Source organism: Schistocerca serialis, chromosome 1, assembly GCF_023864345.2.
Source record: "Schistocerca serialis cubense isolate TAMUIC-IGC-003099 chromosome 1, iqSchSeri2.2, whole genome shotgun sequence".
Lineage (NCBI taxonomy): Eukaryota > Metazoa > Arthropoda > Insecta > Orthoptera > Acrididae > Schistocerca > Schistocerca serialis.
The window spans coordinates 792,854,020-792,874,841 of NC_064638.1; the positions used below are offsets into that span (position 1 = coordinate 792,854,020).

General features: G+C 39.8%; 1 protein-coding gene across 1 annotated transcript in view; it reads right to left on the minus strand.

The window, feature by feature from the left end:
- The window catches only part of LOC126483707 (probable 3',5'-cyclic phosphodiesterase pde-5), a 794,749-nt gene that overhangs the window by 263,804 nt on the left and 510,123 nt on the right, over positions 1–20,822 (minus strand). Inside the window, exon 4 of the mRNA XM_050106800.1 lies at positions 1,118–1,155. Coding sequence (XP_049962757.1) covers positions 1,118–1,155 — 38 coding nt within the window. The remainder of the gene's footprint in view (positions 1–1,117; positions 1,156–20,822) is intronic.

The following is a 20,822-nucleotide window of genomic DNA, read 5'->3' on the forward strand; positions in this document are numbered from 1 at the left end:
CTCACTTTATATTTCTGATGTAGCCATCATACTGGGAAAGTTTAAGATATTAGGCTCTTTGACGAGCCTCAAGGGTCTCTTTCTAAAGTGTCACCATCGTTCATTTCCACTTACAATTTGGGTGATATCAGTGAGTAACAAGGTGAGCGTCTTCATCAACACGCTAAAGCTACGGAAGGGAAGGTATCGGGATCGCTGGGATACCTGTGTAATTGGAGACATCAGTTAGTCATTTTACCGAGACATACATCTGGCAAATGTCAACGGAGAAAAAGTATATCAGAAGCCCTAACACGAATAAGGAAATGAAATATTAGCTAATGGACAGTTACTGCCAGTGTAATAAGGATTTGTATTCAGTTTTATACAGAAATACGATCTATATTCTTGTTGAAAAATATTATTTTCATTCCCAGTACATACATTTCACTAATTTTCTAGCTCATAATGATATCACATTGTGACAAATATGCACAAGATGGGAAAAGGCTGGGATCAAATATGGATTCAGTGCACAAAAAGACATGACAACATATTATGATTTAAAATAATTTTTTCCGTTGGGCTGTGTAATTAATGATTATGGCTCACAAAACTGACCCCTCTGTACCGGAAATGTAACGAATCTCGTTTTCAGATTGTTGTAATTCCTGGGTAAATGAACATTTTGTTTGTTGACAGACAAATTTTTACTCGTACTCACAATGATTTACCACTAACATAAGAGTCAATTTAATTAAAAGAGCTTCGTTGTTTTCGAGTAGATATTACGGAATATTGTGTGCTACAGAAATACTTTGATATAGAAGCATACAGAAGTCAATGGAAATTCAGGTCAAATTTTTCCACTGCGTATACACTGCTATTTGTGAAAGTCACATACAAGAAATGATGTTCTGTGTATGTAATTTATATGTGGAAATGTGACACTAATATTTCCGAAATACTATATTTGGAATTCCATTTCGCTTGCGGTTCAGTTTTGGCAGTCCAAAAAGTCCAAGTCCTTTATAAACAGTGAATACGAGAATATTTGAATTTTGTATATAATGTAACATATAAATGTTCATTATTGAACTAGATAGTATTATTTTTAGTTCATAATTTGTTTACATACCTTCCATCGTGAGAGACTGGTCTTCCTCCCGTTTTTACCTGAAAAAAATAATATTGTTAGTACAAGCAATAAATACTGATAAATGAATACATTTCGTATTACAGGTGTATTAATTTCTGTACGTTGGTGTACACATGTCTTGAATCTCCAGTAGCTGCAGCTTTAGGGCATTTTTATTTACGTTGAAATATGCATCAGACATACAAATAATCTGCATAGTTAACAGGTGTAATACTTTAATAAGAAATAGTGCAACCTTGTTACGCTCCCAACACACATATAATTAATTATTTGAAAGACCTAATACGTGACAATTTCACACATTATTACAGGAACGTGTTCAGAGTTTTAAACAAAAAGTTAATGTACAATAATAGTGGGAAGAAGTCACCTGGTAAGGAACAACAATCGTTAGATGCTGGTGTACAGATAAACCGCTGCATGCTACTTATTATTCGCATCATCACTAGTTTCTCTGTACAGAAAATGTCTTCAGATACTGGCTACCCTAAAGGAACACATTAAAGGTCGATGATCCTTTAACGTATTATTCTCTCTAGAGCAGTGGCTGCCAACCTTTCCGAGACCTTTAGCCCTGACTGCAATCAGATATTAATTAGTGTTCCCCCTCCCTCCACCAGCATCAACATCTTTAGCAACTAATTAAACCTTATTATGAAAAAGAATTTTCTTTAAACGCTTTCATTTTTGAAGTGACGAAATATTAATGATCTTTAGTTTTTGTAGATGTTTCATTAATACTCGAACGAATGAGTCTATGAGGCAATTGGTACGGCTTATTTCTAACAACGTGTTTTCATAGAATTATGAAACAATGCTCAGTGGATTGCGAGTATTACCTAAAACTACTTCTTAGAAAGAAAACTTAACTATTCACGTTGAGGATAGACACTTGTTACAGAACGTGTTTCCTCTGCACCAATCGTCTCCCTAGCGGAACTTGCTTCGGCCTTACGTTCCACCCCCATTTAAATCAACCAAATTAAAGTGTTTGCACTACATGCATGCCTACCATTTGTAAATCACTTGAGTGGTGGACTCCTTATTTCTGAATTGGCAGAAAATGGAAGACTTTTGGCTGCTAATGGTCTGTGTCTGAACACTGCTAATAATAACAGTAACGGTAATAATGGCAATAATACTATAGAGCAGGCCAGACTGCAGCTAGTAGCCATTATGTAGTTACTGCTGTGCTGTCAATTAGTTCGTTAACTGTTGCAAAGTAAATAATGAATCAATTTCTGGTCTACCTACAACTTGGACGAGGCATTTTCAAGAGATTTTTGAGCATACATGATTCATATTTCTCAAGTTTACTGTCATAAATGCATGGTACAAAGTTTGAAGGATGTATATAGTGAGTGGACTACGTGAGGGAAACGTCGATACATTTGTTTCAAATGCTGTAACTACTACAAAATTATGTCAAGCGTTAAAACTAGTATTTGGAAAAAATTCAAATTACTGCTAACTTACGTAACTGGTACTGCAGTCCCAAGAAATAGTGATAATAGTAATTATCTTTTAAAAGTAATTCAGTTTCGTGACAGAAACACAAGTGAACCCTTTTGCTTTCATCACTCAGAAAATTAGACTTTATCCTTAAGGGAGTAATTATCCCCAGGTAGGAAACCACTGCTGTAGAGTGAAGCTCATGATAAACCGTACAATGTTCATTAATGCTGCTACACCTCCGTTTTAATATTCTTCACCGTTGTTGGGGAATACCACAGACCACTTTGACTCAGCGTCGATAGGATGTCACACACAGATAGTTGTAATGTTGTAACTACGTCTCATAAATATCCTGCTAATTTCCGTGATACTACGGCAGTGGGACACAGCTTTTGCGAATAAAAAGGCCCCATAAGAGAACAAAATCAATTAATTACATTAATTGGAGACTAGCAATTACTCATCGACTAAACGCTTTAATCCCGTTTCCATGTCGGATGAGTGTATTCTGTGGACTCAAATATGTCTCCCTCTGCATGTCCTACCATTCATCTGCAGACGCAGCAGAAATGCGTCCAATGCGAGTCACAATATTCTTAGTAAGTATATTGAAAATTCGAATGAAAGTAGCGTAATTTCGCAAAGAAATCATCTCTAGCTTTCTTTATGAAGAGAAATGATATTTCCGTTGAAAGTTTCATTTTCCCTACGATGACACATTACTTTCATATAATCACGGAAGCTAAAATCGGACTAAAGAATTAGTTTACTAAATCCTAGCGATGAGTTGAAAATTTGTTTAAAACGAGAACTGCACGTGTTTAGTTCAGGCAACTATCGTCCGGCAAGTGTTGAAAACTGCAGAAGTAAGCGGACTGCGTGTTCCCAGCATCATTGACATGGGGCAGCCATGTCCGTTTTAAGTGGCCGCGTTGCGTGCTTTATGGAATGCACATGGGGTACTTCTTAATCTTTACCATTAATGAACGCTAAAATCAGGTGAAGAATTTTACGTACCTATCAATAATACGGACAAACCATATCTGGGGAGGTACGGCAATTGAAAAAAACATAGGTTTTCTAAGTCGATGAGAAACCTATGGAAATTGAAATTTGAATTGATCGACGATGCACAATATTTCCTCCCTTTCTCGTAACTAAAGATATTTCTTTCTTGATTTTTTTAAAAAAATTTAATGTCAGATGTTGTTAGGAATAGATGGCTAATTCGTAGATGTCTCAGAAAATTGCTTAAGGAGTGGAACGACTCAGCGCAAAAACCTTTGGACTATAAGCCTTCACTCAAAGGAGAACTAAGTATTCCTTCACTGCTAGGCCGAGATCGTTTTCTCATGTCGTCTCGGTTTTGTCTGTGTAAATGAAGAATGTTGGGACAAAGAAAAAACTACCCATTTTACTTTTTTTAAAAAAGAGAAGTAGAGTTTTACAATAACCAGTGTTTCATAATATGCTTATACTCGTGGTAAACAAAAATCGGACTAGCTCGGTATTCTACACTGGCGCGATACAACGCTGTCCAGCCTTATTAGAGAAATAAGTCATCTGTCACATTCCACAACTTCGCTCGTGCGTACGGAAAATATTCCAGCTCCCGAAGGAAAGGAAAGTTAGTACATAACATACAGTTGACGATAAGGGTGTTAGAGATGGAATATGAGTTACAAACAAACAAAAGGAGTAGCATTTGCAACCTATGTCCTCAGTTATTTGCTGGATGTATTCCAATCTCTGTATTCCTCCACAGTTTTTGCTTTCTACAGCTCCCTCTAGTACCACGGAAGTCATTCCCTGATGTCTCAGCAGATGTCCTACCATTCAACCCCTTCTCCTTGTCAGCTTCTTCCAAATATTCCTTTCCTCTCCAATATTGCGCAGAACCTCATAATTCCTTACCCTGTCAAGTCCACCTAATTTTCAACATTCGTCTGTAACACCACGTTGCAAATGCTTCGATTCTTTTCTGTTCCGGTTTTCCCACAGTCGATGTTTAACTACCACACAGTTCTATGCTCTAAACGTACATTATCAGAAATTTCTTTCTCAAATTAAGGTCTATTTGATATTAGTAGACTTCACTTGGCCAGGAATGCCTTTTCGTCAGCGGAAGTCTGCTTTTTTTGTCCTCCTTGCTCCGTCGGTCATGGATTATTTTTCTGTCTATGTAGCAGAATTTCTGAACTTCCGCTACTTCGTTACGATAAATCCTGATGTTAAGTTTCTCGCTCTTCTCATTTCTGTTACTTCTCGTTATTTTCGGATTTCTTTGATTTGCTCTCAGTCCGTATGCTGAACTCATTAGATTGTTCATTCCATTCAGCAGATCCTGTAATTCTTCACTTTCACTGAGGATACAAATGTAATCAGGTTATCTTATCCTTTCATCTTGAATTTCAGTGCCGCTCTTGAGCCTTTCTTTTATTTCCGTCATTGCTTCTTCGATGTATAGAATGAACAGCAGGGGCGAAATATTACAGTCCTGTCTTACATCCTTTTTAATCGGAGCACTTCGTTCTTGGGCTTTCATCTTATTGTTCCCTCTTGGTTCTTGTACACATTGTATGTCACTCATCTTTTCCTGTAGCTTACCCCTCTGTTCCTCAGAATTTCGAGTATCTTCCACCATTTTACATTGCCGAACGCTTTTCCCAGGTCGATAAATCCAATGAACGTGTCTTGATTTTTCTTTAGCCTTGCTTCCATTATCATCCGCAACGTCAGAATTGCCTCTCTGGTGCCTCTATCTTTCCAAAAGCCTAACTGATCGTCATATAACACATACTCAATTTTCTTTTGCATTCTTCTGTATATTATTCTTGTCAGCAACTGGTATGCATGAGCTGTTAAGCTGATTGTACGATAACTCTCGCACTTTTTAGCTCTTGCAATCTTGGAAACTGTGTGGATGATGTTTTTCCACAACTAGATAGTACGAATATATCTCCAAAATCATGCATTCTACACATCAACATGAATAGTCGTTTTATTGCCACTTCCCCCGACGACTTTAGGAATTCTGGTGGAATATTATCTATCCGTTCTGCCTATTCGCTCTTAAGACTTCCAAGGTTCTTTTGAATTCTGTTTCTAATACTGGATCTCCTATCTTCTCTATGTCGGCTGACTCTTGTTTTTTCTTCTATCACGTCATCAGACACATCTTCCCCCTCATACAAGCTTTCAATATACTGTTTTCACCTACCCACTCTTTCCTCTGCATTTAATCGTGGAATTCTTCTGGCACTCTTAATGTTATGAGCCTTGCTTTTAATTACACTGAAGATTCTTTTAACTTTTCTATAGGCTGAGTCAGTCCTTTCGACAATCATTTCTTTTGCGGTATCTTTACATGTTTTATGCAGCCATTTTGCCTTAGCTTCCCTGCGCTACCTATTTCTTTCGTTCCTGAGTGACTTTTATTTCTGTATTCCTGAATTTCTCTGAACATTTTTGTTCTTTCTTCTTTCATCGATCAACTGAAGTATTTCTTCGGTTACCTATAGTTTCTTCGCAGTTACCTTCATTGTACCTAAGTGTTTTCTTCCCAACTTCCCTGACTGCCCTTTTTAGAGAAGTGCGTTTCTCTTCACATGAACTGCCTACTGACCTATTTATCATCGAAGTACCTCTAGTCTCAGAGAACTTCAAGCGTGTCTCTTCATTCCTTAGTGTTTCCGTATCCCATTTCTTTGATCACTGATTCTTCCTGACTAGTCTCTTAAATTTCAGCCTACTCTTCCTACTACGAAATTGTGATCTAAGTCTATATCAGCTCCTGGGTACGCCATACAATCCAATATCTGATTTCGGAATCTCTGTCTGACCATGATGAAATGTAACTGAAATCTTCCCGAATCTCCCAGCTTTTTCCAAATACACCTCCTCCTATTGTGATTCTTGAACGGTGTATTCGCTGTTACTAGCTGAAATTCATTGCAGAACTCAGTCTTTCTCCTCCCTCACTTCCTAGTACCAAAAGCATATTCTCCCGCAACCGTTTCTGCTACTTCTCCCCCTATAACGGCATTTCAATCCCTGATGACTATTAGATTTTCATCCCCCTTTACGCACTTAATTACCCGTTCAGAATCGTCATATACCTTCTCTGCCTCTCCATCTACGTTTTGCGACATCGGCACGTATGTCTGAACTATCGTTTTCGGTCTTGATTTGCTGTCGATTATGATGAGAACAATCCCATCGCTGAACTATTCGCAGTAACTCACTCTCTGCCTTACCTTTCTATTCATGACAAATCCTACTCCCGTTATACCGTTTTATGCTCCTGTTGAAACATCCCTACATTCACATTAAGCTTTTAGGGAAACCACGTAAAAACTTAACACCGATGGCCGCAGGGAAACAGAACCAGCTACACTAGTCACCACCCACTTAGATCTGGACAGGTGCCTTATGTTACGATAGTGGACACATGGCGACAAACTTTTAAGCTTTAAAGTTTGCCAGATGACTACACAAACTGTTAAAACTAGCTGGAGCATACTGAAGTTTTTTAAATGTCTGATCAAAGCTGTAAAGCACAGCTTAAGACACATAGACAATTAGTGCGATTCTTTCTAGTACCTACATGAAAATTTCACGATTCCGCGCAATATTTAAGGCACTGATTTCACATTCAGGTGGAGTGTGTTTCAAATCGCGACTTGGTCACCCACATTTACGTGAATGCCGAGATGGTTTCTTTGAAGAGAACACAGCCTATTTCCTTTCATACCTTTATATTATTATTGGCAATACTCTTTGCCCAGTTAGGTTGTCTTCAATAAGGGTTTTATCCCTAAACATTATTTCTTACATACTTGCCTTCGTCAAAGTGAAGCTAATTACTTAACTGGATATTTGTGACTCATCATTTCGTTCACGAACAGAGGTAACACGATATGGGATGACAATACTCTTTTTTTTTAGAGAAGTAACTCCATTTGATTGTGTGTTACTCTACTTATCATCTGTACTATCTTAAAGGCATGTTTTAGTCTTGTTCGTCTGCTTTGTACTGTCGTAACAGATGTGACATGTTAAAGGTGTAAGAACTTTGTGCGCGATAATGGAATAAAAGCAGAAACCTAGATAGTACAGAAGATAGATACAGTAATACACAGCCAAATGACGGTTTATTCTCTCAAAGAATATTGCATGAGTGTGGCTCAACACCATGGAAAACGTCTCATGTTTACGACTGATTGATTACTTGGATAATTATTTGCCCCAGAACTTTATATTGTGTAGTAAGTGAACTGAAAAAAAAATTACACTCACAACTTGAAAGACTAAGTTTATTTCGTTTCATTGATAAGTACATACAGCTTGAAGCTGCATTTGAAACCACTGTCGTATTAGAAAACATTGCCTGCACCTGAGTAGAAGGGTGAAGGGTACGTCATCTGTGCTTCTTGCTGAAAGCATAAGGAGGACCACAAGTACACGCAAGATAATAACTCTCCGGTTACTGGAGTCAGAGGGACACATTTTTTAGGTTAGTCGGGTTATAGACAGTCTTTAAAGAAAATAGAACAGAACAGGATCGTTATACAGGGTGTTTCACTAAATGTGTTTGCCTCTGTAAGTTACGAAGTAATTGGCGACGGAAATATTTATTGCGGTAATTCACCATAAGAAACGTTACACTGTCTGTGGAGCTATGAACATAGTTTATTGCGTTATTATCGAAGGAGTTACAGCAAATAGCTACAATTTTTTAGGCAGATTAAAACTGTGTGCCCGCCCGAGACTCGAACTCGGGACCTTTGCCTTTCGCGGGCAAGAGCTCTACCATCTGAGCTACCGAAGCACGACTCACGCCCGGTATTCACAGCTTTACTTCTGCCAGTATCTCGACTCCTACCTTCCAAACTTTACAGAAGCTCTCCTGCGAGGCAAAGGTCCCAAGTTCGAGTCTCGGTCGGGCACACAGTTTTAATCTGCCAGGAAGTTTCATATCAGCGCACACTCCGCTGCAGAGTGAAAATCTCGTTCTGGAAACATCCCCCAGGCTGTGGCTAAGCCATTTCTCCGCTATATCCTTTCTTTCAGGAGTGCTAGTTCTGCAAGGTTCGCAGGAGAGCTTCTGTAAAGTTTGGAAGGTAGGAGTCGAGATACTGGCAGAAGTAAAGCTGTGAGTACCGGGCGTGAGTCGTGCTTCGGTAGCTCAGATGGTGGAGCACTTGCCCGCGAAAGGCAAAGTTCCCGAGTTCGAGTCTCGGTCGTGCACACAGTTTTAATCTGCCAGGAAGTTTCATATCAGCGCACACTCCGCTGCAGAGTGAAAATCTCATTCTACAATTCTTTAAATGGAACAGTAGTTGTTTCTATCATGCACTGGAATCAGTAACACCAGCTGTTTATACATCGATATAAATTGCATTCCTATCACTTTTAGTTTGGGAGCTGCATTTCAAAGTTTCAGGGGCAGATACCACACGCTGTACATAATACATGGCTGCGTGGTGGGTGATGGATGTTCTGGCGGTGGGAAGTTGATTTAAATGAGATGTTCATATGTGTGTCCATGTGCCTGAATACACAATGCAATGCGCCTTCTAAAGGATCTGCAGACGAGATGTAACATCGCCGGCGTCACGGAGTAACATGCGTACTCGATGCGCCGTTTTGGATCATCTGGGGATGTGGGCTCACTGATATAAACACGATCCTTAGATATACCCACATAAAGAAATCTAATGGTGTAAAATCGGGCGACCTTGCGGGCCATGAATGAGGACTATGGCGCTCCAACCACCTTCCTGCAAACCTATTGCTTAGTTCTTCCATGACAGCAAGCGCAGAATGGGCTAGGTGACCATCGTGCTGCATCATCATATGGTCTGTTGCGTGTAGACACACATGTTCAAGGAAACCACCCAAACTGTCGACCATAAACGCACGATATAACTCAGCTGTCAGTGTACCTGGGAAGTAGTGTGGACCGATGATTTCATCCCCAAGGATTCCACACCGTACATTTATATATATATATATATATATATATATATATATATATATATATATATATATATATATAAATATATATAAAAAGGTTCAAATGGCTCTGAGCACTATGGGACTTAACATCTGAGGTCATCAATCCCCTAGAGCTTAGAAGTGCTTAAACCTAACTAACCTAAGGACATCACTCACATCCATGCCCGAGGCAGGATTCAAACCTGCAACCGTAGCGGTCGCGCGGTTCCAGACTGAAGTACATTTATAGGCCACCTACGTTGACGTCGACAGGTCGTATCCATCGAGGATTGTCTGTGTCTCAGTAGTGCATTTTATGGCGATTCACTGCACCGTAATTTGTGAACGTGAACTCATCAGAGAACGTAACACATTGTAAAGACTCCACCGTTAAATTACGCATGGCCCATTCACAGAAAGCAACTCTCTCACGGAAATCGTTCCCCTGGGAGAGTGACAGACGGTACGGGTGAAACCTGTGGCCGCGTACTATACGCCACACATATGTGAGACTGACATCAGCGACTGCAGAAACGGCTCGTAAGCTGACATGAGGATGGTGGTGTACTGCAGCTAAAACGAACACCTCCGTCTCCTCACTTCTTGTAGTCCTTCGTCTGTTACTGCGGTGCGTTACCAAGCTGCCTGTTTCCCGAAGTCGTTGTTCGGCACGTAAGAACGTAATGGGTGCCGGGGCTCTTCGCCGAGGATATCTCAGGGCGTACGTCATGGTTGCTTCAGTGGCACCGTGTCGGCACTCGCCGAGCATCAGCAACATGTCAACGTACTCGTTGTTCGTGTATGCCATCTTCTTCCGATGTCAGTAGCTGTGGTAAATTGAGCCCCGTTTGTTTGTGTGGCTCGAACTGTCGGTTATACGGCCGTGAACGGCGACAGTCGGCAGTCTAACAGCGCATCGAGGAAGTTCTCGCTCCGTGACACCGGCGACGTTACAACTCGGCCGCATTACATTTAGAAGGCGCTTTGCGTTATGCGCAGCGTATGTGGTACGTGCCCCTGAAACTATGAAGGGTTGTAGCTCCCAAACTAAAAGTGATAGGAATGTAATTTAAATTGATGTATGCACACCGGTGTTACTGATTCCAGTGCATGATAGAAACAACTACTGTTCCATTTAAAAAATTGTATCTCTTTGTTGTAACTCTTTGGATAATAAAACGATAAACTATGTTCATAGCTCCGCAGATAGCGTTACGTTTCTTATGGTGACCTACCGCAATAAATATTTCCGTCGCCTATTACTTCGTAACTTACAGAGGCAAACAAATTTAGTGAAACACCCTGTATATGAAACAATTTACAGAAAACGGAAATTAATTTGTTTCATGAGAACATTAATGGTTCAAATGGCTCTGAGCACTATGCGACTTAACTTCTGAGGCCATTAGTCGCCTAGAACTTAGAACTAATTAAACCTAACTAACCTAGGGATATCACACACATCCGTGGCCGAGGCAGGATTCGAACCTGCGACCGTAGCGGTCGCTCGGTTCCAGACTATAGCGTCTAGAACCGCACGACCACTCCGGCCGGCTGAGAAAACAAGATAGATGAGTTTCTTGTATGACTAGATATGGGAAATTCTGAAGTGATAGATGTTTTGTGCCCCTCTGAACACCATGTAACCACAGGGATAGAGTTTTAAATACAAGAGATTACAGACTACCATCATTTTCATATATAACTAACATGGGAGGAGGAGGAATTGCAACACATTACGAGTTGGGAATTGAGTTAGAAACAATGAAATAAATGTTTCTGTGTTTATCAGAAGCTAGAGGAATGTGCTTGTGAACTGTAACTGTAAAATACTTCTCTACTAATTATAACAATCTACAGATCCCCTCTGGGAAACATTCAGCTGTTTATGCCATATGTAGACTCATTATTGGACTGTCAGAAAAGAATAAACAGTAGTTTGTGGAGACTCCAATGTAGATTTCTTAAAACATTCAGACAGGAAAAATGAACTGGAATAATTATTTGGGTGTTTCGATCTATTTTCACTAGTTAATTTTCCAACTTACTTGCATTGCTATAACAGGAACCTGATTGATAACACATTTATAGACAGTGCTCAGGCTGGAACAATTAATATGTACACAGTTGTTAATGGACTATCTGATCATGATCCACAATTAATGTAAGCAAACTGTATAGCACCTTGATGCCCTAACGCAGGTTGACACATAGCAGTGAAGGTTATTAATGAGAACAGGATACAGAGTTTTAAGATTAAGTTAAAAGAGGTGATTAAGTATATATAGATGGAGATGATAAGATGAAATTAAATTTATTCCATACTGAATTTATGCCAATATTTTAAATGAGGTTTCCTAAAAATTTATCCAGAAAATCAATTAAAAAAAAAAGCAGTAAGCACTGTATAACTAAGGGAATTAAAGTCTCATGTGAGAGGAAGAGGAAAATATATATGCCAGAATAAGTCGGGATCCAACTCTACTTGGACAGTAAGAAGAATATTGTAATACTTTAAAGAAAGTCATTAACATGGTCAGAAGTATGCACGTCCTGACAGAAATAAATAATGCAGAGAATAAGATTCAAACTAAATGGGATATTAAATGGGAGACAGGCAGCCAGTCAGTGTACAAGATACCATAACAGTTACATTAATTGACAATTCCGTGACTTAGTTCAGTTGAAGAATGAAGAGAATATACGAAATACGTCAATCCACAAAACTTTCAGCAGCTAGAAGTAGCACCAACATCTTTCACTCAAAGTAGTAGTTGTTTTGGTCTTCAGTCCGAAGACTGGTCTGATGCAGCTCTCCACGCTACTTTAAGCTGTGCAAGCCTCTTCATCTCGATATAACTACTGCAATCTAAATCCTTGTGAATCTGCTTACTGAATTCATCTCTTGGTCACCCTCTACGACTTTTACCTACACACTTCCCTCCATTACTATACTACTGATCCCTTGATGCCTCATAATGTGTCCAATCAACTGGTCCCTCCTTTTAGTCAAGTCGTGCCACAGATTTATTTAGTTACGTGATCTACCCATCTAATCTCCAGCATTCTTCTGTTGCTCCACATTTCAAAAGGTTCTGTTCTCTTCTTGTCCAAACTGTTTATTGTCCATGTTTCACCTCCATACATGGTTACACTCCAGACAAACACCTTCACAAAAAACGTCCTAACACTTAAGACTATATTTGATGTTAATAAATTTCTTGCCATTGTCAATCTACATTCCACATCCTATTTCCTTCGGCCATCATTAGTTATATTGCTGCCCAAATAGCAAACTACATTTAGTGCTTTAAGTATCTCATTTCCTAATCTAATTCCCTCAGCGTCACCTGATTTAAATAGACTACATTCCATTATCTTGGTCTTATATACTCCTTTACAGACACTTTCCTTTCCATTTAACTGGTCTTCCAAGTTCTCTGCTGTCTCTGAAATAATTACGATGTCATCGGGAAAGCTCAAAGTTATTGTTTCTTCTGCCTAAACTTCTACTCTTACTCCAAAATTTTTCTTTGGTTTCCTTTACTGTACAGGTTGAATAACATTGGCGAGAAGCTATAACCCTGTCTCACTCTCTTTTCAATCACTGCTTCTCTTTCATGTCGGCCAACTCTCGTAACAGCCGTCTGGTTTCTGTGTAAGTTGTAAATAGCCTTCCGCTCTCTGAATTTTAGCCCTGCAACCTTCAGAATTTCAAAGAGAGTGTTCTAGTCAATATTATCAAAAGAGTTCTCTGAATATATAAAAGTTATATACGTAGGTTTGCCTTTCCTCAAACTATCTTCTAAGATAAGTCGTAGGGTCAGTACTGACTCGCGTGTTCCTACATTTCTGTGAAATCCAAACTGATCTTCCCCGAGGCCGGCTTCTACCAGTTTTTCCATTCTTCTGTAAAGAATTTGTGTTGGTAATTTACTACCATTACTTATTAAACTGATAGTTCAGTAATATTCACACCAGTCAGCATCTGCTTTCTTTGGAATTAGAATTATTACATTCTTTTTGAAGTGTGAGGGTATTTCGCCTGACTGATATTTGTTGCACGTCATAAGGAAGAGTTTTGTCATGGCTGGCTCTCCGACGGCTATCAGCAATTCTGATGGAATGTCATCTACTCCTGGGGCCTTAGATCTACCAGTGCTCTGTCAAATGCTTCTCTTGGCATCGTATCTCCCATCTCATCTTTATCTAATTCCTCTTCCATTTCTGTAATATTAATTTCAAATTCATCTCCCTTGTATAGACCCTCCGCATATTCCTTCCACCTTCCAGGTTTCCCTACATTGTTTAGGATTGGTTTTCCATCTGAGATCTTGAAATACAGAGCTGCTTGTTCTTTCTTCAAATTCCTCTTTAATTTTCCTGTAGGCGCTATCTATCTTTCCCCTAGCGAAACATGCTTCTAAATCCTTACATTTTCCCTCCAGCCATCGATTCATCTTCTTCTGTATTACTTTCTTGTGGTCAAGTGAACCATTGCCTAGAGCTCCCTCTGACACTCTCAACAACCGCTGGTTTTTTTGTACTTATCCAGGTTTCGTCTCCTTAATTTCACAGTTTTTTTCAGTTCATTTAGTTTAACCTAAAGTTAATAACCAGTAAATTGTGGTCAGAGTACACATCTGCCCCTGGAAATGTCTTAAAATTTAAAATATTGTTCCGAAACATCTGTCTTATCATTATACAGGGTGATCATTAATAAAACCCACAAACTGCAAGGACCTCCTGATTTAATTAAGGTACTATATCTTCAACAAACAGCAAGGAGAGTGGTAGATCCATGATTAGACCCTACTGAGCGTCCCTTGTATTTTCTCCTTACACAGATGATATGACGTTCCCTCTGGAAAGCCAAATGTATCCCTGTGCCGCCCTGTCTACAAATGGAAACTGAACCGACTTACAAAATAATAAACGTAAATGTTTTTCATAGCCTAGACGAAACATTCAAAACGGTCAAAAAGAATAAATGTGACGTCCTGAACCATTACTTCAATTAGCTTCACAATCATGGAAAAAATGAGAGTTCGTCATTTTCATCTTGATTAAGGACCCAACTCTATCGACTCACGATGAGATGTAGAACCATATATTACAGCTAAAAAACAACAAAAAACCGCATGAACTTCGTTTAGCTGTCGAAAAACTCGATATTCGAAGCAAACTTGTGTCTTACCGGCCATTGTGACTACATAGGAGAAAAATTTATAAATTCAGATTGGAAAACTGCTTCGTAAGAAAGGTGATAAGAGAGGTCTAAACACTTACAGCGGTACTTCTTTCAGTCACCTATAAAGCAATCCTAACGTCTCTCCCTTATCATATTAGAGCTACAGGTGAAATAGAAAATATTTGAATTATGCAACAAATTGGCATGGAGTTGGGACATGTGAAATACATATGCATCTCGCAGCTTTTAGTCGATGCTGCAGCAACGTCACTCGATTCACACAGTGGTCAATTTAGCTGCTTACCTGTATGAGGTACTAACCGAATATCACTTGATCCAACAGGGACCCTCTAGAAGTTAATGACTAAAATTTCCAAATTATTTGAAATAAAAGCATGCATAGGGCAAGATGATGGGTTATGTCGTCTAGCTTTCAGTCCAAGATCATCAAAACATGGGGAAATGAATATGTAGAACAAGAAGTAAAAGAGTTAATATAATCTATCTCACCTAGATTGATGACGTGACAACAACAGTTCTAATTCTCTGACAATTACAAAGAATCTGTGTAGAAATGTTGCTTTAAGCCACCAGGATCGCCAGGAATATCCCCACCAAAATTTCACTATCATTCTATACCAGTTGTTTTGTCAGCAGCACACATCATTAACCATCAATGTCAATGCAAGTTCGAAAATAGGACGACAGCTATTGAGGAAAACACTCGGAACGAAGGCCCAAAATGTAATTTTGATTCGCAAAAGGACTGTGTTTCATGACAAAGCTTTAATTTCATTCTAGTCAGAATTTTACAGGTACCTAGGCCAAATCAACGTCTCACAGCTGACACATCATAAACTAGACTCAAAAAACCAAGCCATTACATCCAGTCTATATGCTAAATATCGCTGTTGACCTGCTGGCAACTATGTGGACTTAATATAGACAGAAAACCGGAATCCAGGCCCCAATAATTTGGTGGAATGAGTGTGTTGCTTGAAAAGTCATGGCTACTGCAAATCGACAGTCCCATAGGGAGAGAGGCTGAAGAAATCTTGAGAAGATAAGAACAACTTGAAGAGTAAAGCTGACTTGCAGTTCTACATGCACTTTAAAGGGCCAAATGGATAAAAGCCCTGAATAAACCCAAATGGTGGGCAGTGTATACTACGAATACGCTTCTGTAATAGCATGCTGAGACAGTCAGAATTAACAAGAGCTCAGATGGTGAATTTTAGCGTTCAAAATTTTCATTATGTGCTTGGACAATGTGTAAATCGCTCGCGCCATAGAACTGGCCTTTTAAAATTCAATCTGTGTTTAATGTAGTATCGTATTATGGCAAAGGTTGGTGACTACCATCATCTCAAAATTTTGGAACGTGTGAGAAATGAGTGACTGGCTAGCAGTTAATGCTATCAGTGCAGACATTCTTCCTGTAGAAAGGCTCAATAATGATATATTTTAATGTGTATAAGACAATATCCAAAATTAATGAAACATATAACTATTTACAGTATATATTATAGAACTAAAACTATTTTCTGTCGTACTCATAAAGTAATCAGACCTGAAAAAACTTTCATTTTCGAAGATATTAGCGATTTTTCTTATTTTTCATTTCACGTACAAATTGTTTGCATCAATTTCATAGTCTGGAGAGAACCGGTGTATCCACTGCGGCGAGGCCGTTGCCCCCTTCAGTGTTATCATTTTATGTATTATGAAGTGACTCAACACATACTGAGTGGCTTTAGCTCAGTTGCTTGCACGGACAGGAAGGGAAAGAAAACAAATAAAAAACGATGTAAAGGCTTGTCCCTTCGGAATTCCGCGCACCTCCAGTGTGCGGCTGCCAATATAAATGCAGATTCTGCTGCAGCCAATAGGCAGGTTGGCCAGGTCCGCACTCAGCCACAGTGCCCGGGAAGCCGCAAATGCGAAGCAGAAGGAGCGCCTGGCAGCACAAACCAGGTTTCCTGCGCTGCCCATTATCTCAAGTAGTTCCGATATCAGATACAAACTGTCGCGCACGGACTTATAGTCAGTTGGAAACTATGGTGTATCGGGTTCGTTATCAACTACATACATTATTTGACCAGATGTACTCAGACACCTATTAGCGGATATTAATATGAATTCTGTCCACCATTTGCCTCTATGAAGGCCTGAAGTATGCTGGGGGAACTTTCGATGAAGTGTCTGAATTTCTGTGGAGGAATGTCGGCTCATTCTTCCCCAAGAGCCGAAACCCGACAAGGTAATGGTTTATTTATTTATTCTTCACAATTACAGCCTGTTATCTGAAAAGCTAAAATAGGCCATACAAGTCACATATTTTTGGATAATAATAAATTTATACATCAACTATTTCTGAAAGTTAATTTTCTTAATACTGCAACTACTTACACTACTACAAAACTACAATAAAACCAATTACCTAATTACTAATGCTACTATAAGCACTACAGAGTCGTATTTATGTTTGTTCATTTATTTTGGTGCATTTAACCTGTAGACGGTTGTTTCCGCTGCTAGATCCGCTTATACTACGCCGATCATCAGCCATTGTCTGCTGGATTCCTTGGGCGTCGGGCAGCACGCCAGCAGCGTTTCCACCATAACAAGAAATTCCACCCATCACCGCTACATCTTAAAGCCCACACTTCTATGACCACACGCACCAACTCAATGTAAATTCCTCAGAAACTATTTTATTCGGTGTTCAGCGACCTCAGTTGTCTTCTCTCCATCCACAGAATATGTTGTCTAGCCGGAATGGCAGCATGCTGTCGTATGGTTGAGTGCCTCGTTAATTTTTCCTAGACCTTCCTGGATAACGCGGCTGCAGTATCGTCCAGGATGCGCCAGGTGGACTCGCTCCTTAGTCCCGCTTCGGGATCCAACATCTTTAATGCCTAACGGCCATTACCCGTCGCATCTTCGTGGAGCGCGTAGGCGCACAATGTGTGTTCTGGTGTGTCCCACATTCGAGGGTGCAGCTGTCGCTCATCTGTCTTTTAATTTCGTATAGATACATAGCATACAGGCAACAGACAGTCAAGTAATGACTCGACGAGTTAAGAAATCTCATTTTTAGTCTCTCCCTGATGTCAGGGAGAAATTATTATGTTCTCCTGCTTGTGCCTTAGGTGTCCCATTTAATTTGCTCCAGATGTAATATGCGATATTTTAGTAACTTTTCCGTATTGGCCTCAGTATCAAGCATTCTTCCTACTTCCATTTTATTGAATTTCTTTAAGCAGTAAAGGGCTGCGCTTTTCCTAATTTTCGAGTCCGTTAGGCAGATTCCTAGAATTATTCACAAAGCATCCTTTAGGGTACTGCAGACGGCGCCTGTTAATCTTAGTAGCACTCCTCGTTGAACGCTTCCTACTGATGAAGCTCGCTCCACCACCTGCAATCTATGAACCCAAACGCTCACACAATATCCTACGACTCATGCTAATATAGATTGATGGTATGCTCTAATTGTCTTCAAGAGAAACCGAAATTGCCCATTTGCAGTATTTATAATTTCATATAAAACGTTTTTACCTTCTTCTCTGACTGTTTCCCCTGAATGATGTTCAAAGTTACAAGGTAATGATGCTGGACACTGGAGCCTGGAGCGAAATCAAGGTTCTAGCGCATCCAAAAGGTCTCCCATTGGGTTCAGGTCGAGACTCTAGGAAGACCAGTCCGTTTCAAGAATGTTATTGTTCACAAATCATTGCCTCAGCAGTGCTGCTTTATGACAGGGGAACTGTAATGCTCTCCAGTCTGTTCCTCTACTATACGCACCACACAATACTGTAAAAGATATTTACATTATTCCACATGAAGGGATCACACTCTAACAACGATAAACACTACCATCCCGTAATACCACGTCCTCTCTGCTTCACTGTTGACGCTACACATGATAGCAGATAACGTTCTCCATGCATTCGCTAAACCCTTCTACCGGATTGCCACAGGGTATAGCGTAATTCATCACCCCAAATCACTCGTTTACAGTCGTCCACTGTTCACTGCCGTCGTTCCTTACACCACCTCAAGCATTAACGAGGAGTGTCAAGAAATTTCCACTATGTCAAAACTTTTTTTCTTGAGGCATACCTAGATATTGTTCTACAGAAGATACGCAAACGATTTTGGGAAGACTATGGCTAGCGCTCTCTTAATTTGAACTTCTCGCTCTATAGTTCTCACCGCTTGCATTGACATTTTATAGTGATGGCCGTATGTTTTATTGCACGTGTAAGTACCTAGCAGTACTCACAGAAGGAAGGATGGAATCCAGTATCCAATCGACGGGAAAGCCATTAGCTACGGGAATTAACCGGAAATGGGCGAGGTCGCAAAAGGAATTCAATCACTGTCTTGTTAAAAGAAACATCTACCAATTAGCCGGAAGTAACTTACAGAAACCACGAAAAACCTGAATCAGAATGATAGACAGCCGAGAACCTCGCTCTTGGCGAAAGGGGGTCCATTATGTTTACCACAGTGTTGCGCCGTACAGCAGTACTGATTTTTGAGGATGGCTGTGTTGCTATTTGTTATTGGGCACTACATGAACGTTTACGATACTATTGGCTTAAAGTAAGATATCAGGGCAGTTCATGAAAGAATTACTATTGTTGCAAAGGACCAGTTTAGTTGCTGTGAAAGCGCTAAGGAAGCGTTAGTTGAAAAACTCTACTTTCGAATGCTACAAGAACCCGCGGAGTTAATTTAGAGGTTTATATTTATTGTTCGAGAAAGAAAATTACAATGTTATGAAGGAAGAAAGAGAAAAGCATGGAATGTGTCTCACAGAGGCGTAGCGGTGAATCAAATAAATATCAATTAATGTGTGTGAAATCTTATGGGGCTTAACTGCTAAGGTCATCAGTCCCTAAGCTTACACACTACATAACCTAAATTGTCCTAAGGACAAACACAGGACTCGAACCTCTAACGGGACCAGCCGCACAGCCCATGACTGCAGCGCCACAGACCGCTCGGCTAATCGCGCGCGGCGTACTATACTAATATCTGTAACAGAGTTTTATGTTTCACTCTGAGTCCAAAGAGATCTTTTTTAGTTAACGTAACGTATATTAAAGATGTACAATGTTATTATGAGGCGTCTTCAACTACATGGTGCGACAATAAACTAATGAGACTGATGTGAAAAAAAATGTTGCTTACCGTTTTGATCAAGTTTAGTGTTGTCTCCTTAAAAGTAGTTCCATTCTGATCGCACACACTTTTTTCAATGCTTATGCCGTTGATGGTAACATTTCTGGAACTCATCTTCTGTAATATCCTCCAAGACCATCGTCACAGCTTTTTGGACATCTTGTGTTGTTTGAAAATGGTGTCCCTTGACCGCCGTTTTGACTCTCAGAAATAGAAAAAAGTCGCACGGAGCGGTATCTGGTGAATATGGTGGCTGTGATAGTACTGAAATTTGTTTTGAGGCTAAAAATTGCTGTACTGACAGAGCAGTATGGAATGGCGCATTATCGTGATGCAGAATCCCATTATCAGCAATGTTGTCACTATTTCACGTAGTCTTTCTAAAATTCATTTGTAATAATATTGGTTAACTATTTGTTCAGGAGGCACCCACACTTTATGAACAATTGCCTTGGAATCAAAGAAGCACACATGCATGCATTTCGCTTTTTGACTTTGACATGTGAGCTTTTTTTGGTCTGGGTGATCCCTTTGAGCACCATTGCGAACTTTGGCGTTTTGTCTCTTGATCGTACTGAAAAAACCAACTTTCATCACCAGTGATAACAAGGCTCAACAATTCTTGATTGATTTCCGTTTGCTCTAACAGATCGATTGCCACATTTTTCCGTGTTTCTCGCTGTTGTGGTGTGAGGTTGTTGGGGACCACTTTTGCACAAATATTCCTCATACCAAGATCTTCAGTTATTATTAGAAGAACCTTTTCTCGACTGATGTTCAGATTTTCTGCAATAATTTTCACGGATAATCTTCGATCAGATCGTACGAGTTCACGCACCCTGGCCAAGC